The sequence below is a fragment of the Sapajus apella genome, unplaced genomic scaffold (assembly GCF_009761245.1).
Source record: "Sapajus apella isolate SASKATOON/1434 unplaced genomic scaffold, GSC_monkey_1.0 scaffold1, whole genome shotgun sequence".
NCBI lineage: Eukaryota > Metazoa > Chordata > Mammalia > Primates > Cebidae > Sapajus > Sapajus apella.
The window spans coordinates 46,487,134-46,508,572 of record NW_022436941.1 but is presented as its reverse complement, the minus strand read 5'-3'; the positions used below and the strand labels follow the sequence as shown (position 1 = coordinate 46,508,572).

Sequence of the window (21,439 nt, the reverse complement as noted above, 5' to 3'; positions counted from 1 at the left end):
AAAAAAAAAAAAAAAAAAAAAAAAAAAAATAACAGGCTGAAAGTTAAAATAATAATAATAATAATGGGAGCATATTCAATGAGTCCTTGTTAGTTTTCAGGTTCACCAGCCCTTAGGAAGCGTGAAAAGAAGCTTTCTTAGCCTGAGGCTGAACCATAGCTAGCCCCTGGGTTTCTCTTAGCTCAAGGGTCTGGCATAACAGTATTTCAGCTTTTTTCTTCTCTTCCCTCAACTGGATGTAGTCAGCCAATCCATTTAAGAGTGGCACATACTGACTGCCTTTCAAGAAGAAAAGGAGACCAAGTGTACGTTATGCTTCTTTCTTGTAACTAAGCAGCACCAATGCTAAATAGCTAGTGGAAAAATTAAGCATCAGGGAATAAGAATCTCCTGACTCCATGACCTTTTTCAGCCAAAGTTCCTACCATAGATCGAACACTACACATATATACTGTTCTGTAGAAAACCGAAAAGAAAAGAGGAGGGCTTTCAAAAATATTAGTTCTTCACACGAGTTTTCTATTATTATTTTAAGCATGTCTAGCCTTTTCTATTTCCTCTCAATGTTCTGCCACTAGAAAGGGAATTTGAGGATGGGAGGAGTTACAGGTTGGTGGAGGCCCAAGATAAAAAGACTCACATCCATTCATCTCAGCACTAAAAAAAAAAGACAAAACAAACAAACAAACAAAAAAACAAAAACAAGTCTCACCTCTCTCATCCATTCTCGAATCGTTTTGCCAGCTTCTTGATGCCACACATTGTGAACAGAGTCTGTCAATGCCACAGCAGTTACCTTATTTTTTACATCTGCTTCTCGTTGAATCATCTGTTTCAAAAAAGGAAAATAAAATATTGGTTATAATTGTTTTTCCTACTGGGTGCAGCCTGCTTAGTCAGAAATAACAATAATATTATATTAAAAATGAAAAAGCATGCATCTCTGGTTCAAAGTTACTCTTTTTTGCACTGAATACATACCCTATTCTTGTCCAGAAATGTGAAAAGACCTAATATTTTCCTTTAAAAAGATAATACCACTTAAGTCCTAGAACTACACAGCTCTATTATTTTCCATGTGGTTTGACAATTCAAGGATTAAAGGGATCACAGGGGAATCCCTGAGGGTTCCTTTTACAAGTTTCTTCTACCACTTCCTATTTCAGTGCTTCAGGAAAGTTAGTACTCGAGGTTCACTGCTAGCCACTTAGGACCAACTTCAACTAATTTTCAGTAGACGGCATATCAGTAAAGGAAGATATAGCTTGCTTTCACTTTTCCAATTTAACTAGACTATTCTTCACCATGGCCTTGTAATTCCTTGGTGTTTTAAATGCCCACAAAGATATTTTTTGTTCAAAGTCTATCAATATAATTTTGCTTCCTAAGATATTTCTTTATGTTGACAAAGTATTACATTGTATAAAAACTCCTTCTTATAGAATGCTATTTCTACAAAACAAAATAGCTTCTAAAATAACAAAAAAAGAGTTGCTTGGCTTAAAGATAATGAATTTATCAGTGGTCTGCCAGATAAAGAAATTAAAAGCTAAAATTTCAACATCAAAAGAAATGAAAAAAGGTTTAAATCTACTACACTAGTGACCTTAATTTGGCATAATAAACATAAGAAAGCTTAAAAAATTACAGTTAAAATATCAGAAATAGTAACCTTGTATTTCATAATGGTTTTTTTTTTTTGGCTTCAAATGTCTTTTCTCCCTCTAAATTCTTTTATTGAAAAAAAGAACAACAATTTATCTATCATTTGCTGTTAATTTCTATGAATTGTCTATCAAAAATATAATAGTGCACTTCAAAAAAAAAAAAAAAAGAATTCTGAATGGTGATGGAAGCTCATACAGAGAAAGAACACTGCACACCATGCTTATGATACCAAAGGATGCCTGTTAGCATTCTGAATTTAAAATGTCTCTCTCTCTCTTTTAAATTTTTTGAAACCCAGCATATTCACATACTGTCTCAATGAATATTACCTAATGGGAATCCAACTCACTGTTAATGCTGCCTCAGCAACATTTCTGCACCTCAAGTGTTTGTGTCCTGTGTTTTCTGCTTATATAATGTAAAAATCTTAAAATCAATATTGGTTACCAACATCATAATATTACTGTAAAACTTTATCTTGCAATACCAATAATATTTTTAAAAGTATAAAATAATTCTCTAGTTTAATATTTCACATGAATTATTAAGTAGTATGCTACCTTCTTCTAGATTTTATTTTACAAATAGATTCTCATTGGATCACATTGGCACTAGGACTTAAAAGTTTAAACCAACAATAAAACCCAAAATTCCACAATAGTGAATCCATCTGGCTTATGAAGAAATTATGTGTCCTTATTCTCATTTTCTAAATAGTAACACTTTAGATCTAGACCAATTGTTGCTGAAGTACAAAATAAGAACATACTTTCCTGGTATTCTAAGGATATGTTTGTGTTTTAAAATATTTGACCTGGATTTTGCTCTGGTTGTTGTTAACATATGCAGATTTATTTAAGACAGCATCTGAAGACACTAAATCTTGAGAGCCATTTGTGAAATGAGATTAAATGAAGTAATGAATTGGTGAGGAGTTAGTGTTAAAGTAGAAAACCTGGGGATTAAAATTCTACAAGGAGGAAAAATACAGAGTTGTTAGTGGGATCACTAGAGGAAAATATCTGTAGTCTGTCTTTCTGGCTGACATTTCATACAATGGAAATGACAACACGTGATTTATCATTACATCATACTATCACATTATAATGCAATATGATACTCTCTTACACTGTTATCATACTTTAAAATTTAAAAATCACTTTAATATTTTATTATTATAGGTGGGGAATGGCCAAATTCCAGAAGATCTTAATGAATAGCTGTTTACAAATGAAGGCAGTAACAAAGAATTTCCAATATTTGACTGTTTAGGGTTAGCAGAATTGTGAATAAGTGAATATCTTAACAGGCTAGCTCTTTAGACTATTTACCTCTGTTTCAGCCTTGCTGCAGCCTAATTTAGTAGTCCTGGAACTACTTGTAACTGCCATTTCTGTCCAGACCCTCTGCTTCTTGCATTTATTAGTCTGGGTCACAGTTGTCCCTTACTTCTTCCACTATGAATGAGCACTGATGAAAAATACCAAAGAGAGACAATGGTGGGGGGAGATGGAATTGGGTTTGCTTAAGAGACAGACCTTAGGCGAAATATAGCCAAAGCAAGAAATGAGTAGAAGCACAGCTGGGCGGGAAAAAACCTTCTATAATATGGTCTGTAACAGAAGACCATAATAGTCTGGAAAACTCTCTGAAAGGGAGAAAGCCATATCATCAAAGTCCTTCTACATAACAATCTAAGGTGAATATGGCCTTAATTATGGTCTGTTGATATGAACAACTTGAAATTCCTTGTAAAATGCTTTCTAAATGGGCATATGAATATTTTTCTGAGGAGAAGATCTTTAACTTTCATGAGATTCTCAAAGGAATCTTAGTCTGTAAATATGATAAGCCCATGTTATCTAAATGTCTCCCTATATTCTTGAATGAACTATGAAGTATCTAGTAAGAGATCCCCTTAAATAATTACACTTAAGGTCAACTTCCATACCATTTTTGTTACAATATCTTCAGTATGGTATCAAGAGTTGGATAGAAGTGATGACAAATTTTGACACCTCAGACATCAACATCCTAAAGTTCCATGGCTTAATAGGCTATATATGGTAAAGTTACAATTAAAATATTGCTTTTCATAAAAAACGATGACTTTGTGTCCTTTGTAGGGACACGGATGAACCTGGAAACCATCACTCTCAGCAAACTGACACAAGAGCAGAAAATCAAACACCGCATGTTCTCACTCATAGGCGGGTGTTGAACAATGAGAACACATGGACACAGGGAGGGGAGCACTACACACTGGGGTCTGTTGGGGGGAAATAGGGGAGGGACAGCGGGGGGAGGGGAGTTGGGGAGAGATAGCATGGGGAGAAGTGCTAGATGTGGGTTATGGGGAGGAAAGCAGCAGATCACACTGCCACGTGTGTGCCTATGCAACAATCTTGCATGCTCTTCACATGTACCCCAAAACCTAAAATGCAATAAAATTAAAAAAAAAGAAAAAAATATTGCTTTTATTTGTCTGTGTATAATATTTATTTTAATCTGAATATCAGTTTCCAAATTTCAAAATAAAATACAAATTAATTCTCATTTTACTCTCAAATAATATGGAAATGTATGCAAAACTTGTATTACTTTCCCTGTTTGTGGATAAGTAAACTGAGACAATTTAAGTAACTAGTTAAAGGCCACTCAGACACAAAGGGATAAAACTGTGACTGGACCTTGGATATATGTCATGTTCTTTCATCTGTATTACATAAGTTCTACTTCTCAGTAATACGTAACACTCTTACATAAATAAACTCAATTGATTAATTCCCTTTTCAAATATACAGCATTTTATTCACTTGGACATTTTTTTTTAACGGTAAAAAGATCCAGATCAGTAAGGAATGTTGAAATTCTGAAAATCATGCCAAGAGAGAAATCAGCCAGGAGCAGGAACTGACAATAGCACTTTAAAATTATTACAGTTCTAAAATAAATAATGCCTAGGGTAAGAGGGAAAATCAGAAAATCCTATGAATCATACAGATAATTTCAACATCAATAAAAAAATGTAGCTCTGTTACCTGATATTTTTGTTTCCTTAATTCTATCCATTTATCCGCTCGTAGTCTTTTCACTTTAGCTAAACATAATTAATCTGCTCTTTGCTTCATTATGTAGCATGTTCCTAGTCTGACAAAAGTTTAAGCCACTAAATATCAAGTACAGTACTTTGAATAGATTAAAAACATATGCCATCTATATGCAAGCTCATATTAACACTGCTGATGGGGTTGAAAAGGAGGGAGGAAAATCCTGTTTATCATTATATTTTCTTCCAGAGTAAGAGTTAAAAAATTAACTAACAGTGGCAAGACAGTGAGTTTGTCTAAGAGTATTTGGTGAGATGAAGACCACAGGACCAAAGGGAGGTGCTGGAGGGCCAGAGCCAGCAAGGCTACCTCTGCTCCCTTCCATGTACAGTGCAGGCCTTCCACAGAGCTACTATCATTTCTCTCCAGAAATCCTGCAGACCTTTTCTGTCCACCTAATTTACCTCACCATGCTTTCTCTCAGATCCTCAAATGATGTACCTGCCTACTCTCTTCACAGATACCTGCCAAATTCCAAATGCTTCATGTCATCCTAAGCATTCTGCAATTTCCTTTACGTGCTTAAAAACCGTTTTAGCATTTCTCTGAATTTCATTTCTTCCAGAACTCTACCATAAATGACTTTCCACAAAGGAAAACACAAAGATTCCTTCACTTCTGCCAAACTGAATTATGATTTAATTTAATTTAAATTGAATTAAGGTAAAGAGATGCCTTAATTTACTTTGAAGGCAGGGACACGTTGATGTTATAGGGATGCTCTGCCATGAAGTCTTTGGCATATCTCAAATCCAGGGGCCTTGGGTTATGGGAATTGTAAAACCAACCCAATTCAATCTCCAAACCTAAAGGAGCAGGCTCTAAATTGGGTTGGCTTCACCCTAACCTAAAAGAAGTAGATGCATAATTTCATCTTCCTGTATTTGTAGCCTGGCAGCCATGGCACTCAGAATAATTACTTCTCCTTATATTTTAAAGTCCAAGGAAATTCCTAAAATGGCCAGTGTGGGTTCTGGTAGGGGCATGTATATGTGCATGCAGAACCATAGCTATGTTTGGATATATCATATGTTTTAAACATGGTTTTGAAAAAAAAATAGAGTCTTCCATCAGCAAAAGCTATTACTTTCATTTTAAACTATGACATGTGTTACACATATGTACTGTTGAGGGTTACAGCATGTGAATTACTTGTACAGGAAAGGATATTCTGAAAAGAAAATCAAGTAACACATATTTGCTTCAGATTAGGATCTGACACTACTGTACATTTATAAATCCAAGGATCATTACTACCGTATGAGTATGAATGAATCATCACTCCGGTTAATAGCACAGTTGAGGTTTGAGATGCGTTTAAAAAAAAAAATACATATATATAAATAGATTAGCTCCCTCTAGAGCTCCTTGAGTTAAAATTTCAGATTAAGTTGTTTCAAAGGCTTGAAAAGTATAAAACGCTAGTACCTTTTCACTATGCAGATCATAATTGCACTCAGTGCCTCTACCTGAGTGCAGTCTTTATGTGGGTTAATAAAGTATAACATTTTATTACAGACTTCTCCTATCACGTTATATTTCTGCCTGCATATTCCTCATTTCATGGTACTCTGCCCTGTGCTATCCAAGCCCACCTGGTTACAAGTGTGTCCTGTACCATGATGACTTATCAGCCAACTCTGGGTTTGGCAGTCTTTCTGTTAAGGTCAGAGACTACTTTGTACTATTCTTCCTGAAGATTCTTTTGGACAAGTCTATCCTAACAGAATGCTACTAATAGAACAAATACCATTTTTGGTGTAATACTAAAACCTTGATTCTGTCACTCAAGGCACTAGCACCTCTAGTGATAATAATGAAATACACACACTTCAGTAGATACAATGTGAAGACTAAACTGCCCAGCAGGAAATTCAGACGAGTATGACATTCAACTCTCCTGTTACTTGCAGTTCAAACCTCTAATCTGCATTCACTATTTCTATGTTGAAAGTAGAAGCTTCGGAAGTTAAGTGTAATAGTTAAATTCAAGGATGGTGGAGTCAGATTCCCTGGGTTCAAGTCCATGCTCTGCCATTTCTAGTAATGACACTTTGAGTAAATTATTTTTCTGTACTTCAATTTTATCATGTGAAAGTCATGGGAGATGATAAATCCACTTAAGTCATAGGATTATTTTGAGTATTAAATGAAAAATATGTAAAGCAATTAGCAGAGGACCTGGTACATAGTACACAATTATAATAGGTCATCTCACAAAAATATGCAATGTAAAAACTACTCCAAATCTTTAAAAAGTGCATTATACTCACTCGTATAGAGGAAGCCAACAGAAGTTTAGTTTTTAAATGCACTTAATAACAAATACTACTTTAAAAAAGGCACAGGTCCGTAAAGAAAAAGTGTATGAAGGGCTGTTTTTTCCCTTGATGATGTGGTACAAGTCTTCCATAGCTGCATGGCTAAGAAGTACTAAGATCTGATTACTGTGTGTATTCGAAATCCTGTTATCAGCATACCAGACTAGTCATATCACTATGCACTTGAAAATGAAAACAGAATTGGTGAAGCAATACTGTGGTAGTTCTGCTTTCCACCCACCAGTGAACCCTTTCAGAATGCCTTGAGTTGGCAATAAAGCATGAAGTCATGGCTCAGCAGTGCCATGCTGGGGGAAAGAGTCGCTTTTCCACCTTGTTTTCTACATAGAGGTAGTGTAACGACTGCATTAAAAAAAAAATCAGAGATATAGAATATGCCCAGAGGAAGGCAGTATAGTGTTACTGTTAAAAGCATGCATAGGCTTTAGAATTAGATGTACTTAGATTTTTAGTTTTTGTTAATCATTTTAAGAACACCCAAATGAGAATAATACCAGTAATCTCTTCATAGGGCTGCTGGAGCATAAAGGAGATAAAGCATGTAAGAAACCAATAATGTCAGCTATTATTATTACCTTGACATTCATCTCTAGTTTCTAAAATATAACCTTCCTTTTAGATGTGGTATCTAAGTGCTCTTCAGGGACATCAAAAGTCATACTGATAGGGTAACAGTTTTGAGGTATCATACAACTTCTACCTCCATCTCCACCCCTACTTCCCTGATTTTGTAAAGTGATTTGGGCTTGCTTAAATATTTTAAAGGAAATAATTACGTACAAATAAGATGACTATAGATTCTAGTTTGCCCAGGACAGTCTTAGCTTATGACTATTAAACTGGCACAATTAATAATAGTGTCTCCTTTCCCTGTTACAGTGCTCTGGTTTGGATGGGAAATAATTTGGTCATCACATGTATAACACAATGTTGAATGCTGCTGTGGTAAACAGGTAAAGCTTATAAAGTTTCCTTCTACTCAATGCTTATCAATTTAAGCATAAACCCCAAACCTATACAGCTGTCTAAAAACACGTAGGAAAACATACAAGAGGTATTTCAGAGGGTTTCTAAGTTCAAAATTTAAGAGCAAGCCTTAGTGCCGTGCTGAGCCCCTCACAGATGGACAAGCAGTCTCACACACTGGTTAGATAAACATGGCCAGCTGGATCTCTACTGTAGCAACAGGATAAGACAACATTCTCTCTTCCTGTGCTTTGAAGCCCTAGCTTCAATTCTTACAACCTTTGTCTAATTTCAGGAAGGAAAAGGCTCTCCACAGGCAAGAACACCAAGGGATAGGGTGTGTAAACTGAAACTTCTTGGGTCACATGCATTTATGAAGATAAGTCTCCAGCCACTAGTTAGGGAAAGGCAAGTTATGATTTATTATTGCAGGCGGCCAGAAGAGAGCAGTAATAACTTCCTTTTCCTTTCCTTCTAGACCATGCTGCCACGTGCAAGCTCTCTCAACAACAAAAAAGCATGTGTAAGATGGGTCTAAAAGAAAAAGAAAAGGAAAAAAAAGCAAACATTAAGTGACTGACAATCTGGGGGCTGAGAAAGAAGACAAGTGCGCTACAAAATACATGATGTGGTTGGGGGTGGGAGGGGAGGGTGACTGTTTGAAAAACTTACTCTACCAATCAAGAAAACAGCTAGTTTTATATAAGAGACAAGTTATATAAAAAGAGGCAAGTTAATTGTAAGGAAAAAGTAAAAGGGGTCACTCACATAAGAAAATAGTTTAAGTGATCATCGTCTTGACTTGTTTGATTAAAATATTTTATTATATAATAAGACTGACCAGAGTAGGCAAGATAATATAAAACACAGATTTGAAAATTACAATGAATGTATGTGAAGTGGATACAGTATAAAAGTATAAGTTAGGACTAATCATTGTCAAACCAAAAAACTAAGGCAGGCTCAGCGGAGACATTTAAATGGTGACATAATCTTTGATGGAAAAGTGAGAAAATTTACTAAAACTTTATAAATCTGCTATATATCAAGAAATGTTTCCCACGTATAAGTAGCAAGCATATTCACAATACATAGTTAAAAAATCACTTATGGGCCTTTATTCATTGTATATTAGTATATAGGAATACTCAGGAATATAATCAGGTATATCATGGATATATAAGTACTTGAGTGTCAAAACCTGAGTGAAAAGTGGTGGCAAAAAAAAATCATTAGGTTCAGGAGGAACCTAATTCTGTGCATACACACTTAGCTGGGAGAGAGTTAATACATTTTAGTTTTAAAGCATACCATTTTCTTTTGCTCTGGAAAAAAATACAGTTAAAGGATAAGATTTCCTACCACAAAGACATATATAGTCAATATCCAGAGTATTGATATGTGATTTAACAAATTTTCTCTTAAAAACCTTTACTTTAAATTTCCACATAAATGTTTGGTGAATTTGAACTTTTACTAAAGTTAACAAAATACCCTATAAACTAATAATGTTTTTATGAAAAAATTCAGGTTCCAATTACCTGTACTGTTTTCAGTATCAGGACTGTAAACTGGCATAAACAGGGAAGGCAGTATTCTAGCAACAAATTCTAGGTCATAGATCATAGCTATAAAGCTGAAGAAGGCATGATTTCTGACCTCTGGGTAGAACTCACATTTTAGGAAGGAAGGCAGGTTAAGATACATTCTGTAGAGACCCTTAATATTCTGAGTATTTATATATAGATTATCTCATTAGATAGAACAATTCCTTTTTAAGTACACTGGCTGGTAGCTGGGGGATTATGCACCTATTTTATGGATGAGGAAGCTGATGCCTAGGGAAAGTAAGTGACCCACCCATATCATATTCACATAATTAGTGGTGGCACAGGTAGATTATTTATTTATATATTTTTAAGAGACATGGTCTTGCTCTGTCACCCAAGCTGGAGTACAGTGGTAAGATCATAGTTGACTGTAACTTTGAACTTCTGGGCTCAAGCAATCCTCCAGCCTTGAACTCCTGAGTGGTTAGAACTACAGGCACACACCATCACTTCTGGCTAATTATATATATATATTTTTTGTAGAAACAAGGTCTCACTATGTTGCCTAGGCTGGTCTTGAACTCCTGGCCTCAAGCAATCCTCCCATCTTGGCCTCCTAAAGCCCTGGGATTACAAGTGTGAGTCATTGCACACAGCCTCCATCTTTTAACTTCAGATCCCATCTTTTTACCATGGCTATTTATACATAATATTCTAATTTTTTTTTCTTCTGAAATACTTATAAAACCAACAAGGACTTGTTCACTGTATTTCCCACTGAAATGTAGGCTCCATTAGGGCAGAGCCATATTTGTTAACACCACATTCTCATTCCCTGCACAATGACTGGCACCTAATAGCTCAAAAATTTGGTAAATTTGTGGACTGATGGAAGTGCTATTTATAAAAATGGAATAGATCAGGGAAGGCGATGGTTAGGAAGCTAATGTCTGGTTTCGTACATTTAGAAACAGCTTATATCACAAGTTGGGTTCCCCAGGAAAGACTCTAAGACAGTGTTTAACATGCAGGATATTTATAAAGGAATGTCCTTACAATCAACAACTGAAGAAGGGAGGGAAATGAGGCAATAATGGACAGAGAGAGAAATCAAAGTGATATGCAGCCCCAGTCACAGCCTTGCATAACCCCAGGAGAGCTCAGAACCCATCTTTGAGTATGGGCACCTAAGTGGCTGAGGCAATCTCTGATGGAATTGACAGTTGAAGGATGTCTGCTGAGAGCACACCCAAGGGCTGAGGCAATAAGTTCTTTATTGAAGGTGCAACTGAGTAGTGCATCGCAGTGTCCACCACAGGCCATAACAGAAATTACAGCATTTGTTTACCCTACATTCAAATCTGTGTCTTTGACACACTGGATTAATTTGAAATCCTTGTCTTCAAGCTCTGAAGTTATTTCCTCTGCTTGTTTGATTCCATTGCTGAGACTTTCCAGTGCATTTTGAATTTCTCTGTGTCCTTGATTTCCAGAAGTTGTAATTGTTTTTAATTTATGCTACTTCACTGAAGAATTTTCCTTTCATATCCTATATCATGTGTCTGATTTTTTTTAAAAAACCTTTCTCTAGTGCCTCCTTGATTAGCTTAATAATCAATTTTTTGAATTCTTTTTCTGACAGTTCAGAAATTTCTGACAGTTCAGTTCAGGGATTTCATCTTGGTTTGGATTCACTGCCGGTGAGCTGGTATGACCTTTTAGGGGTGTTAAAGAACTCTGTTTTGTCATATTACCAGAGATATTCTTCTGGTTCCTTCTCATTTGGATAGACTATGTCAGAGGAAAAATCTGGGATTCAAGGGCTGCCATTCAGTCTTTTGTCCCACAGGTACTCCCTTGATGTGGTGTTCTCCCACTTCCCCTAGGAATGGGTCTTCCTGAGAGCCGCACTATAGTTTTTTGCTCTTCTGGGCAAAAACAAAAAACAAAAAAAAACTAAGGCAGGCTCAGCGAAGGGGACATTGGTACTGGGGAGTGTCTGCTCAGCTCTGGTTGGTACTGGGGAGTGTCTGCAAAGAGTCCTGTGATGTGATCCATCTTCAGGTCTTGCAGCTATGGATACCAGCACCTAGCCTGGTAGAGGTAGCAGGGGAGTCAGATGTACTCTGTGAGGGTCCTCGGTTGTGTTTTTTTTAGTGTACTGGTTTTGTGTTGATTGGTCTCTAGTCAGGAAGTGGCACTTTCAAGAGCACATCAGCTGTGGTTCTATAGGCAGGATGCAAACTTGTCCTAGGGACACCTGGTTAAGTATTCAGGTTTCTCAGGCAGTAGGTAGGGCCACAGAGCTCCCAAGAGATTATGACCTTTGTCTTCCGACAGCAGAGCAGGTAGAGAAAGACGACCAGGTGGGGGTAGAGATAGGTGTGTCTTGGCTCACTCTCTCCTCTGGTGGGCTTGCTGCTGCTGCTGTGCAGGTTGGGGTGTGGTTCCCAGTCCAATGAAGGAATATTTGCAGGGGGATTATGTCCGCCTCTGCTGAGTCATACAAGTTCCCAGGGAAGTGGGGGAAAGCCAGCAGTCACAGGCCTTACCCTGCTCCCATGCGGCCCACAGTCCTAAAGGCCAGTCTCACTCCCACCATGCCCCCCAACAGCACTGAGTGAATTTCTAGGCAGCTGGTGACCAGGGCTGAGAGCTTGCCCCAGACTGTGAGCCTCTTATAGAGAAAGCAGGCAGACTCACAGTTTTTCAGCATCTCAGGGAGCCTGCAGCAGTGATCCAGTTCCTTTGGAGGGTCTGTGGATTCTCTTGGCTTTCTTGGTATGTTCTTGTGGTGGTTCTTGGCACATACGTTCATGATGTGAGCCTTCACACACTGTTCTGTCCATGAGAGTGGGAGCTGCATACAAGAGTCCTGCCTCCTATCTGCCATCTTAATCCTATACATTCAAATCTAAATTTTCCTTCCAACTGGCTAACACCTTTATTCATGTACTCAAGATCACATTATGATTTGACTCACTAATAGCTAAGAGATCAAGTAGATTTTTCTTAGACTTTAGACCTCTTACACAGATACCATATTATCCCACTAAATGTTGTATTATGAAGAGAAAAACATAGAGCTAAAAGAATGAGAAGTCTGCTTTCAGAAGACTACTGAAAAGCCAAAAAAAAAAAAAAAATCAAAATCATAAATTTCAAAAATTATCCCATAAATCCAGTGGGGAATGACTGGATTTTCTGAATTTCAAATGAAATGTATATGTCAGATAAAGCAAGGTATACCTGTGATTTCAAAACGAAATGCATCAAAGTGCAAAATAATCCAAACTTCAAATAAAGTATGCAATCATCACTACTTAGCATCTGCCATAATATGTTCAAACCTGATGGCGTTGGTAGGAGAAAGAAGGATAAGTATGAAAAGAGAGATTTCACTGTAAAAGCAGCTAGATGGCTTTTCAAATCTCAGCCTTTATTCTCTATGATACAAAGAAAATAAAAACTTTCCTATATAAATTTGGAGACTCAAGACATTTGAGATTTTGATTCTTTTCCAATCTTAGTTGTTTTATGCCCTCAAATGCTTCTAAGTTTTTTCCTCTAGAAATTCAGGGTAATCTTCATTTGATTACATTTCTTCAATGTAAGCTCAGGTTTATGGAGCTTAAATGGTGTAGCACTGTTGTGACTGGCCTATATGGTCAGGGGTAGTTCTTGACCAGCTCAATAAAAACCATCTAAATGTTCTTAAGACAGGATGTGTTAATCAATAGTGGGTTTTTATAGTTGCCAGATACGGTGTAGGTTGACACTCATCTGTAAATGAGAAAGTGACATCATTAAAATAAGTAGAAGTCACAGGCTTCCTACATTGTTTGAAAATATTTGAACAAGAATCTCCAGATGGCTCTTTTACCTAGGAACTTATGCTAAATACCTAAAATCTCTATTGCCCACAAGTGAATATGGTTACTTGAAGAAACTTCTATTCGACTAACTTTTAAGGGTTGTTTAAATGCACACTTCCCAACCTACAAATGTGGGACAATTCTTTAAGTTGGGATTTTAAAATCTCACTTGGATTGTATGTTGGAGACATTTTTCTTATGAAAGCACATCTCACATTTCTGAAATGATAATGAAAGTCTGCAGAAATAAATGGTTTGAAAGGTTTATCTGAGATAGGACTTTTAGGGATTGTATTTACGACACAAAACCATATAAACACTGGATGAGAGAAAAGATAGGATTGAATTGAAAGTAGCTACTTACTTCTATGCATATAGCTGCATCTTCTTTTCACAGATAGAGAACATGTATATACACTACATGTAGCAAAACAGCACTTCTGAGTTCATATGCTAGTGAATCATAAACAGTCCACTATACAACAAGTATCCTCTATCAACATGCACCCTAATGGAAAACACTGGAGTAGCACTTCAGATCACTAACAGGAAGAAGAAAGCTCTGAAACCCGTCATTTAGGCAGACATCTGACAGCTCTGATGCATGAGTGCATTGAAAAATTTACACTGAGGAAGGGTTTATGTGTGAATGAAGGTGAATTATTCTCTAGGCTACTTTAAAAAATTCCATTTTCTTTCATGTGTCTATTCCATAGTACTACTTTGGAGGACATTCCACCAGTTAAGTCAATGATTCAGGCTCTCTATTCTATTATCATTAAGTATTGCCTTAATTTCATGAGTATAAAATAATTTGAACAGCAAGATTTTAAAATAAATATACTTAGGAAGCACAGTAGAGAGTGTTTAATAAGCATCAGTATTTATTATGGTAGGAGGCAGAATTTTGTTACATCACACCTTTTGTTAAGTAGCCAATATGAAATTCTATAAAATGGCAGAGATATAAAAGAGTCAGTAGTTCACTAATTTAGAAAGTCAATTATGTGTCACTGTTTCATATCAGGTTAATTACTTCATTTACATTTTCAGAATTCTAAAGTAGTGCATGAAAGGTGACAGACTGACAGTACTACAGACTGTAATTCTTACACTATTTTACTGAGTGTTAATAATATAAAAGGCAATATACAAAACAGAATAGGTTTTATCTAATGTGATTATAAGTGAAATAGACATGGTACAGAAATGGGAGAATAAGAAAGGGGTTTTCAGAAAAATTTTACTGAAGACATGCAGTACAAGGGAAGTGATAAATTGCTAGATAGCTTCTATATTGTTCTTCCAGGCATATATGTATGAAAGAATGGCGGTTAAATATCAACAAAACATCAATGTGTCTGAAGAGGGTAGAGTGAATGACATTCAAGAGAAGTCAAGAGAAGAAATCTAGATTGAAAAAGAATAAAAGTGACTCAGTGAGGGGAACATTTATTGTAATCAGAAGCATAACAAAAGGAGATACTACCACAGTTAGAGCACAAGACTATGCATAGGAATGAGGAATAAATGTTGAGTTTCCATAGTTCTGATTCCTTACCCACTTTCATAAGAACCCAACCTGCCATTCCTTACTGTGGGTGTCATGATGAAATCTACCATACTACTTCTGTCACTAAGTTGTCTGGAAAAGCAAGGCTTCCCTAAGTCTGCCTCTTCCCACACAATCACCAGCACATACTATGATCTATTAGTCCCCTTCCTCCTCAAACAAAAAGGACAATAAACTCACTGCTGAATTTTCCAGTAATTGAATTAAACGTTTCTAGAAGGCAATTTGATGCCACTTTTTATTCAGTCTGGGAGTGGGTGGGTTAGAGTCTACTGCCTTAAGATTTACATTCTAATAGTTATAAATTGCAATGCAATTATATCTCCTATTGCCTTTTACATAAAAGTGAATTTATAGTAACATAATGGTTTATGAAACCATTTAAATATTATTTATAATGATGACATGGCTCTACCTGTACCATCACATGGAAGAAAAGAATGAAGAGTTGTCAGGGACATTAGAAATTATCCAATCCAATTGCTTTTGGTATGGAGGAGAAAACAGGTAAAGTAAGTTAGATGTCACGTCTAGTGTGTGACATGGGATAACACCAATATCAAACTCCAAATTCCACAACTGATAATGCCTCTCCTTCACTCCTTGATACAGTGCACTACCTAAGAGCATATATGCCTTAGTTCCTTGACGGTATGTCCTAGCACTTTCCTTCCTTGTAATACTATAGACTCTAAAGTGATTTACTTTTACATAAGTCTTGGGTTGACAGGCCACCAAGGCGGTTTGTGCACATAAACCGCTTGAATTCCATGGACTGAATGGCTGTTGTTTTGTTCCTTTTCTGATCAATTTGGCAGGTCAAGTCAGTCAAACTGGTTTCTTCATGTAGATACTGCCTTACTATGGAAATGAATGTGGAAACATTCATCTTTGTCAGAAATTATGTCAAATTATTCAAATTTATTGGTGAATTACAGCAAACATCCCAGCTGATGAACATCTCAGTCATATGTTTTTTAGAGAACACTTATGGTCCTGAAAAGATAACATTACAATGAGCTTTCCCATTCTGAAGCAAAGATGTTTGGATAGAGAATGGGGTCTGTTATTCAAGATAATAGTTTATTTCAATCATAAAAATTACAAGGATATCCAGAACTGTAAGTATTAAAATGTATCCCTTTAGATAATATTGTTACTGTTTTTTTTTTTTTTTTTTTCCCCTTCTCCTTGTTATGGTACTCTTTCGAGACTCTTATGAACTGTCTCTAAGACCCTTTCTGTCAGTTTCCATCTTTACTATAGACATGCTACAGCCTTCACATTAACACTGCTCTAGCTTGAGGTAATAAACGATTAGCTACAGCACAGTGGTGTGATGTTCATGTTATTCTTTGCTGTACTACACCTAGCCAATGTCTCAAAAATTAATGCAAGTATATCAGGATCTGAAATTAACTTTTTATAGCCAAAAGCAACATCCTGCTAGGAGGAGAAAAACCTATTATAAATGGGCTGGCATCTGATTGCTTGTACATGGTTAGTACCAGGAAACGAACATTTCAAATTATAAAGTGTTGAATATAACAAAAGCTGCCCCATATTGATTAATCATTGTTTTGTTTATGAACTGATAAGGTCTAACTAGGTAGTATCTATTATTAGTAAGTGACATATCTATTACTAAAGATCTGAGATGAATCTAAATTGGCTAATGCTTTTATGATGTTATATAGAAATAATTAGAAAAAAAATACCAGCATGAAAAATAACAGCATTTCTCCCTGAACTGCACATTATCCTGGGAAATATTTTTTTCTAGGTAATTATCTAAAACTAGTCACTAAAAATATATTCAAAAGTATATATTATTCAATAAGCACTATCAAGAAATCACCTTGGAAAATGAGAACGGAAAAAAACCAAGGATAATGCACATAACCATTTCTCTTTGAAAAATTTTAAATAATTTCTAATCAATGTACCTATTTAGTAGAAATCAATTTAATGTGCTGCAAAACAAAGGTATTTAAAAATTTTATTTAAAATTGCCCATGTGTTTATGCTCAGTTATTTTACTGGTGTTCAGACCAAGCTTGACACTACTGGCAATCTTTTTTGTCCCTTTTCAGTTAGTATGTAAAACATATGCCACGAAAACTTTAAAATCTGCAAGAATACTTTATTCAAATTACTCATGTAAAAAATCAATACCTTCAGCTAATAAAAATAGGGCATGATTGGCATGATTTAACTGCATATTTTTACACACACACACACACACACACACACACACACACACACGAGAGAGGGGGGGGAGAGAGAGAGAGAGAGAGAGAGAGAGAGAGAGAGAGAGAGCTATAACTCTACCGGAGAAGGATATAAAATTTTTACCAGCTCTGGCATGTTTAATTAATTAGGAGAACAGTGTAAAATACTTGTCCATATTCTTAGGCTACTGCTTGCTTTCTACATTTGGAAGATGGGGGACAAGAAGGGAGAGATAATTTTATTTTAAAAGCACATATAACACAAAAATGTTATTAATGTCCTTAGAGATTACAGGTGGTGCTATAGACTGAAACATGAATATTTAGGTTTAGAATGGACAATAAGATTCTAGAAAATGAATGGAGCAAATCCTTAAATTTTTAAAAGATTTCAAGCTATAATTATCATTGAAAATGTTTGGTTAATTATGTTGTCACTTGATTTTCAACTAGTAGCCACAGCTCTAATCTATAAATAGAGTTAGGAATGGTAGCACATCAATTCTTTTCTACCCATTATTAAGTGATCAGCTGAAATAGACAATGAAATGCAATCTTTAATATAGTTTTAAAAGGCTTCAAGTTACTTTTGAACTAGGAACATGTGAAAAATTACAAATAGGATCACTTAAAGTAATTTTTATAAGTAAAAAGGTACAAATTATTGCTATTTGTGCTCTTCATTCTTAATCCTATGCTTATCTTTCTTTTGACCTTTATCCAAATGAATCACACTAACTCTTGAATGCTTTCTCTCACTTGATTTCCAAAGCTGTTCATCACACTTGCTGGCTAGAAGCACAGCTGGCAAGGGATCTAAGCCTCATCACTGGGCAAACTTGCCCTTCTGGTTTTGCCAAGAATGACATTTCCAATGGAAGAAAAAGTTACTGTATGGGACACTGGATACTCTATTTATTTGTGAGAACCAATAGCTCCAACCCCCTTTGTTAGCACTACATATAGGCATTAGAAATAAAAATAGAATAACAAAGAACCAAACAACCTAGAGTTCTCTAAATTCAATTGTTAATTAAAGTGAGAGCACAGAAATCAGCTGAGTATTTTTACTCATTTCCTGAAGAAAGATGCAACGGAGGATAAGCAGTGCCCCCTAGTGTCAATAACCACAGACAATAAAAACTAGAGAAAAGTTGCTAATGTTAGCTGAACTAAATTATTAAAAATATATGTACGTAATATATTATAAATTCACCATTATTCAAATTTTAGGCTTTACATGTATATAAAGGCACACCCACATCATTTATTTAATACTGATTTGCTCAGGAATGTGCCAATGTGAGGGCGCATGCACACACACAGTACACAGACTGACATGGCCAAGATGTCTTCAATGTTCCAGGCAGCTCAGAAAAAAAATTTCACCCAGCACAGCAGGCCATGCATGAAGCGGGTGTCAGCAAGCCCTGCAGAATCACTCACTGTGAAGACATCTAATAGGAACTGCTGAATACACAATACAGGCAGCACGGCCTGAATGGCTTAAGTGGAATGGCCAGAATGAAGTCTGAAGGTTTTCAAATCCACCCAAAATTGTAATTAAACCAGTAAAGAATTTTTAGACATTTTTCCCTTTTTATTGTTATTAGGAGATTTGCATATTTAGCCTGTATTAGAGACTGATTTTGAAAATGTTATAACTTTTACCATGTATATTCTGACTATTGAATACTAAATCTTAAGTACAAATAAATAAAATATAAATCCTCTCTTTGGAAACAAATACAATACAAAATTCAAATATTAAAAAACATTAAATCTATTTTATGAAATTTAGGTCAAGATACATTTTCTCTGATAAATCTTATAAGAAAACTTAAAAGTTATCTTTTAAAAACAAATGACGTCTCTATAGAGTGATATAAGTGTCAAAAAGGTAAAGTTAGCTTCTGTTTTGTGAAAATGAATATTAACAGTAATTTTTGTCATAGATGGCACATAAATGGGGGCAAAAAAGAAAATACAATAAAAAAACCATAAAAATAAAAATGATAAACAAGAAAAACAAAAAAGCCAGGAGGATTGGGTATATATGTATCAAAGAAGCTTCTAATAAAAAACAAAATAATAAGAAAAATGATTACTTAATTTTATTTACATAAGAAGTACAAGGCAAGAAAAGTTCAAGGCTATTTAAAACACGTATTTATATAAGAGTTCATTTGTGAATTACTTTTTTGCATAAACCAATAATGCATATAGCACTAGTTTTGCATTTTAAAAAGCACAAGACATAATTATGCTTTTATAAAAAGATTCCTATGTGCATTTAAGTTGCTCCATCTTTAAAAGGATGAAGATGCAAATGCAATAGTTTAGCAGGCATAAACAGAATTTCAGAATGATATTTAGCAGTAGACAGGCATTTTGGCCCTTGACAATAACTTCTGGTTAAAACAGAAGCTGAAACTTCAACTATTCAAATTTAGAAAAAGTTCTAAAATGCTTGCTATTGAGTTTTCAAAGAAGTGTAACTTCGGTAAGACTACTAAAATCTCTAAGAATTAACGAACAACAACAACAACAAAAACCCTCTTCTTACTTACAACAGTACTTTGCTAACATCTAGAAGGAAATATAATGTAGATGCATATATTTACATTCATGTTAATTGTATGGATACACATTTTGTTACATTAAAAATTATGAGTTACTTCTCACAAAAACCTCCAATGGAAATAGAGTGTTACATCAGTAATAACAGGTACCTGCTTAGATAGGTGATAATGAAAAGTCAAATTTGTGTGCCTATCCACAAGGAATGAGAACTTGTTTTTTCCTTGGTAGAACATTTGCAGTTTAGCATGCAATTGCAGTTGGCACTAAACATCAAGTAATTTTCTGCAGCTCTTCGGCAGACAAAAACATTATACATATGAAGTTGTTACGTTCTTTCATGTCTTTTACAAATTTTTGTTTTCATGGATACTTCAAGTTTTCATCTTTAATTCAACCATAGACTACTTGGTGGTTATTTGTTATTAATATAGGCATAAAGTGATGTGAGATTTCTAAACCCACCCTAGAACTTTCCTACATCAATCACCCCCCCCCCAAAAAAAAGAGGAATAAACTATAAAGGCTAAGATATAAGATGAGAACATATGAACACACAGAGGGGAAGGACACACACTGGGGCCTATTGGGGGGTGGAGGGTGGTAGGAGGGAGAGGATCAGGAAAAATAACTAATAGGTACTAGGCTTAAGACCTGGTGATGAAATAATCTGCATAACAAACCCTCATCCATAAGTTTGCCTACATAAAAATCCTTCATATGTATCCCTGAACTTAAAAGTTAAAAAAAAAAAAAAAGAGAAAAGCTTCCATTTTTGGAGATAAGAATTTTTTAGACTTATCTCAATGACATTTCTATACGTGTTGATTTGGGGAATGTATGAATAAATATCCCTGGTCAGGTTTTTGTTGTTGTAGAAAATGGGAAAGGTAAGCAGGTCCATGCCTGTTGCATGAAAGAGATGCTGGGTTAGGATTATAAAGATAGTGGAGCTAGGTTCGTACACAGCTGGACAGAAATAGTGATTCAGAGCTGTTATTATTCCCACAAGGTCAAAAGAAATGGAAAAGGTTTGCAATCCATGTACTCTATTATCAGCATTAACATACTCGTAATTACATTTGATTCCTTTCTAGAACATCTCAAAGAGTTTGGAAATGTATGTACACAGATACCATACAAAGAAAAATTTTTAAAATGTGAGGTTTTAGCTTTAACTTCCTAAAGCCTATATTAAAATGTTCAAATACAAATTTTCTTTTGCATATATGTTTTAAACAGCCACAAATGACAGGATTCTCATGAAATGCTTAAAGGAAGAAAAAGAATATAAAAGATAAATAACTTCAAAGGAAAGTATTTCCTTAACATATGTATATTCATCTGAGTATCTAATAAGTAAACATCTCTTTATGCATATGATATCTGTAAGGATTATTCACTAAGAGTTTCCATATACTTAAGCAATCATACATACAAACCAAATAACTGGGCATAATACATTTTTAATCAACTCTTATTATACCAAAAACATTTTCGTCAAGATGATAAAACTGTATTATACTTTCAATAATAATTCAATA

At 35.3% G+C, this 21,439-nt stretch overlaps 1 protein-coding gene across 19 annotated transcripts in view; it reads right to left on the bottom strand.

The window, feature by feature from the left end:
- FAM172A (family with sequence similarity 172 member A) overlaps positions 1-21,439 on the bottom strand; it is a 490,654-nt gene that overhangs the window by 166,824 nt on the left and 302,391 nt on the right. For all 19 annotated transcript variants that reach the window (XM_032276079.1, XM_032275251.1, XM_032276394.1 and 16 more), the window contains one exon: positions 713-829. In XM_032276079.1, coding sequence (XP_032131970.1) covers positions 713-829 — 117 coding nt within the window. The remainder of the gene's footprint in view (positions 1-712; positions 830-21,439) is intronic.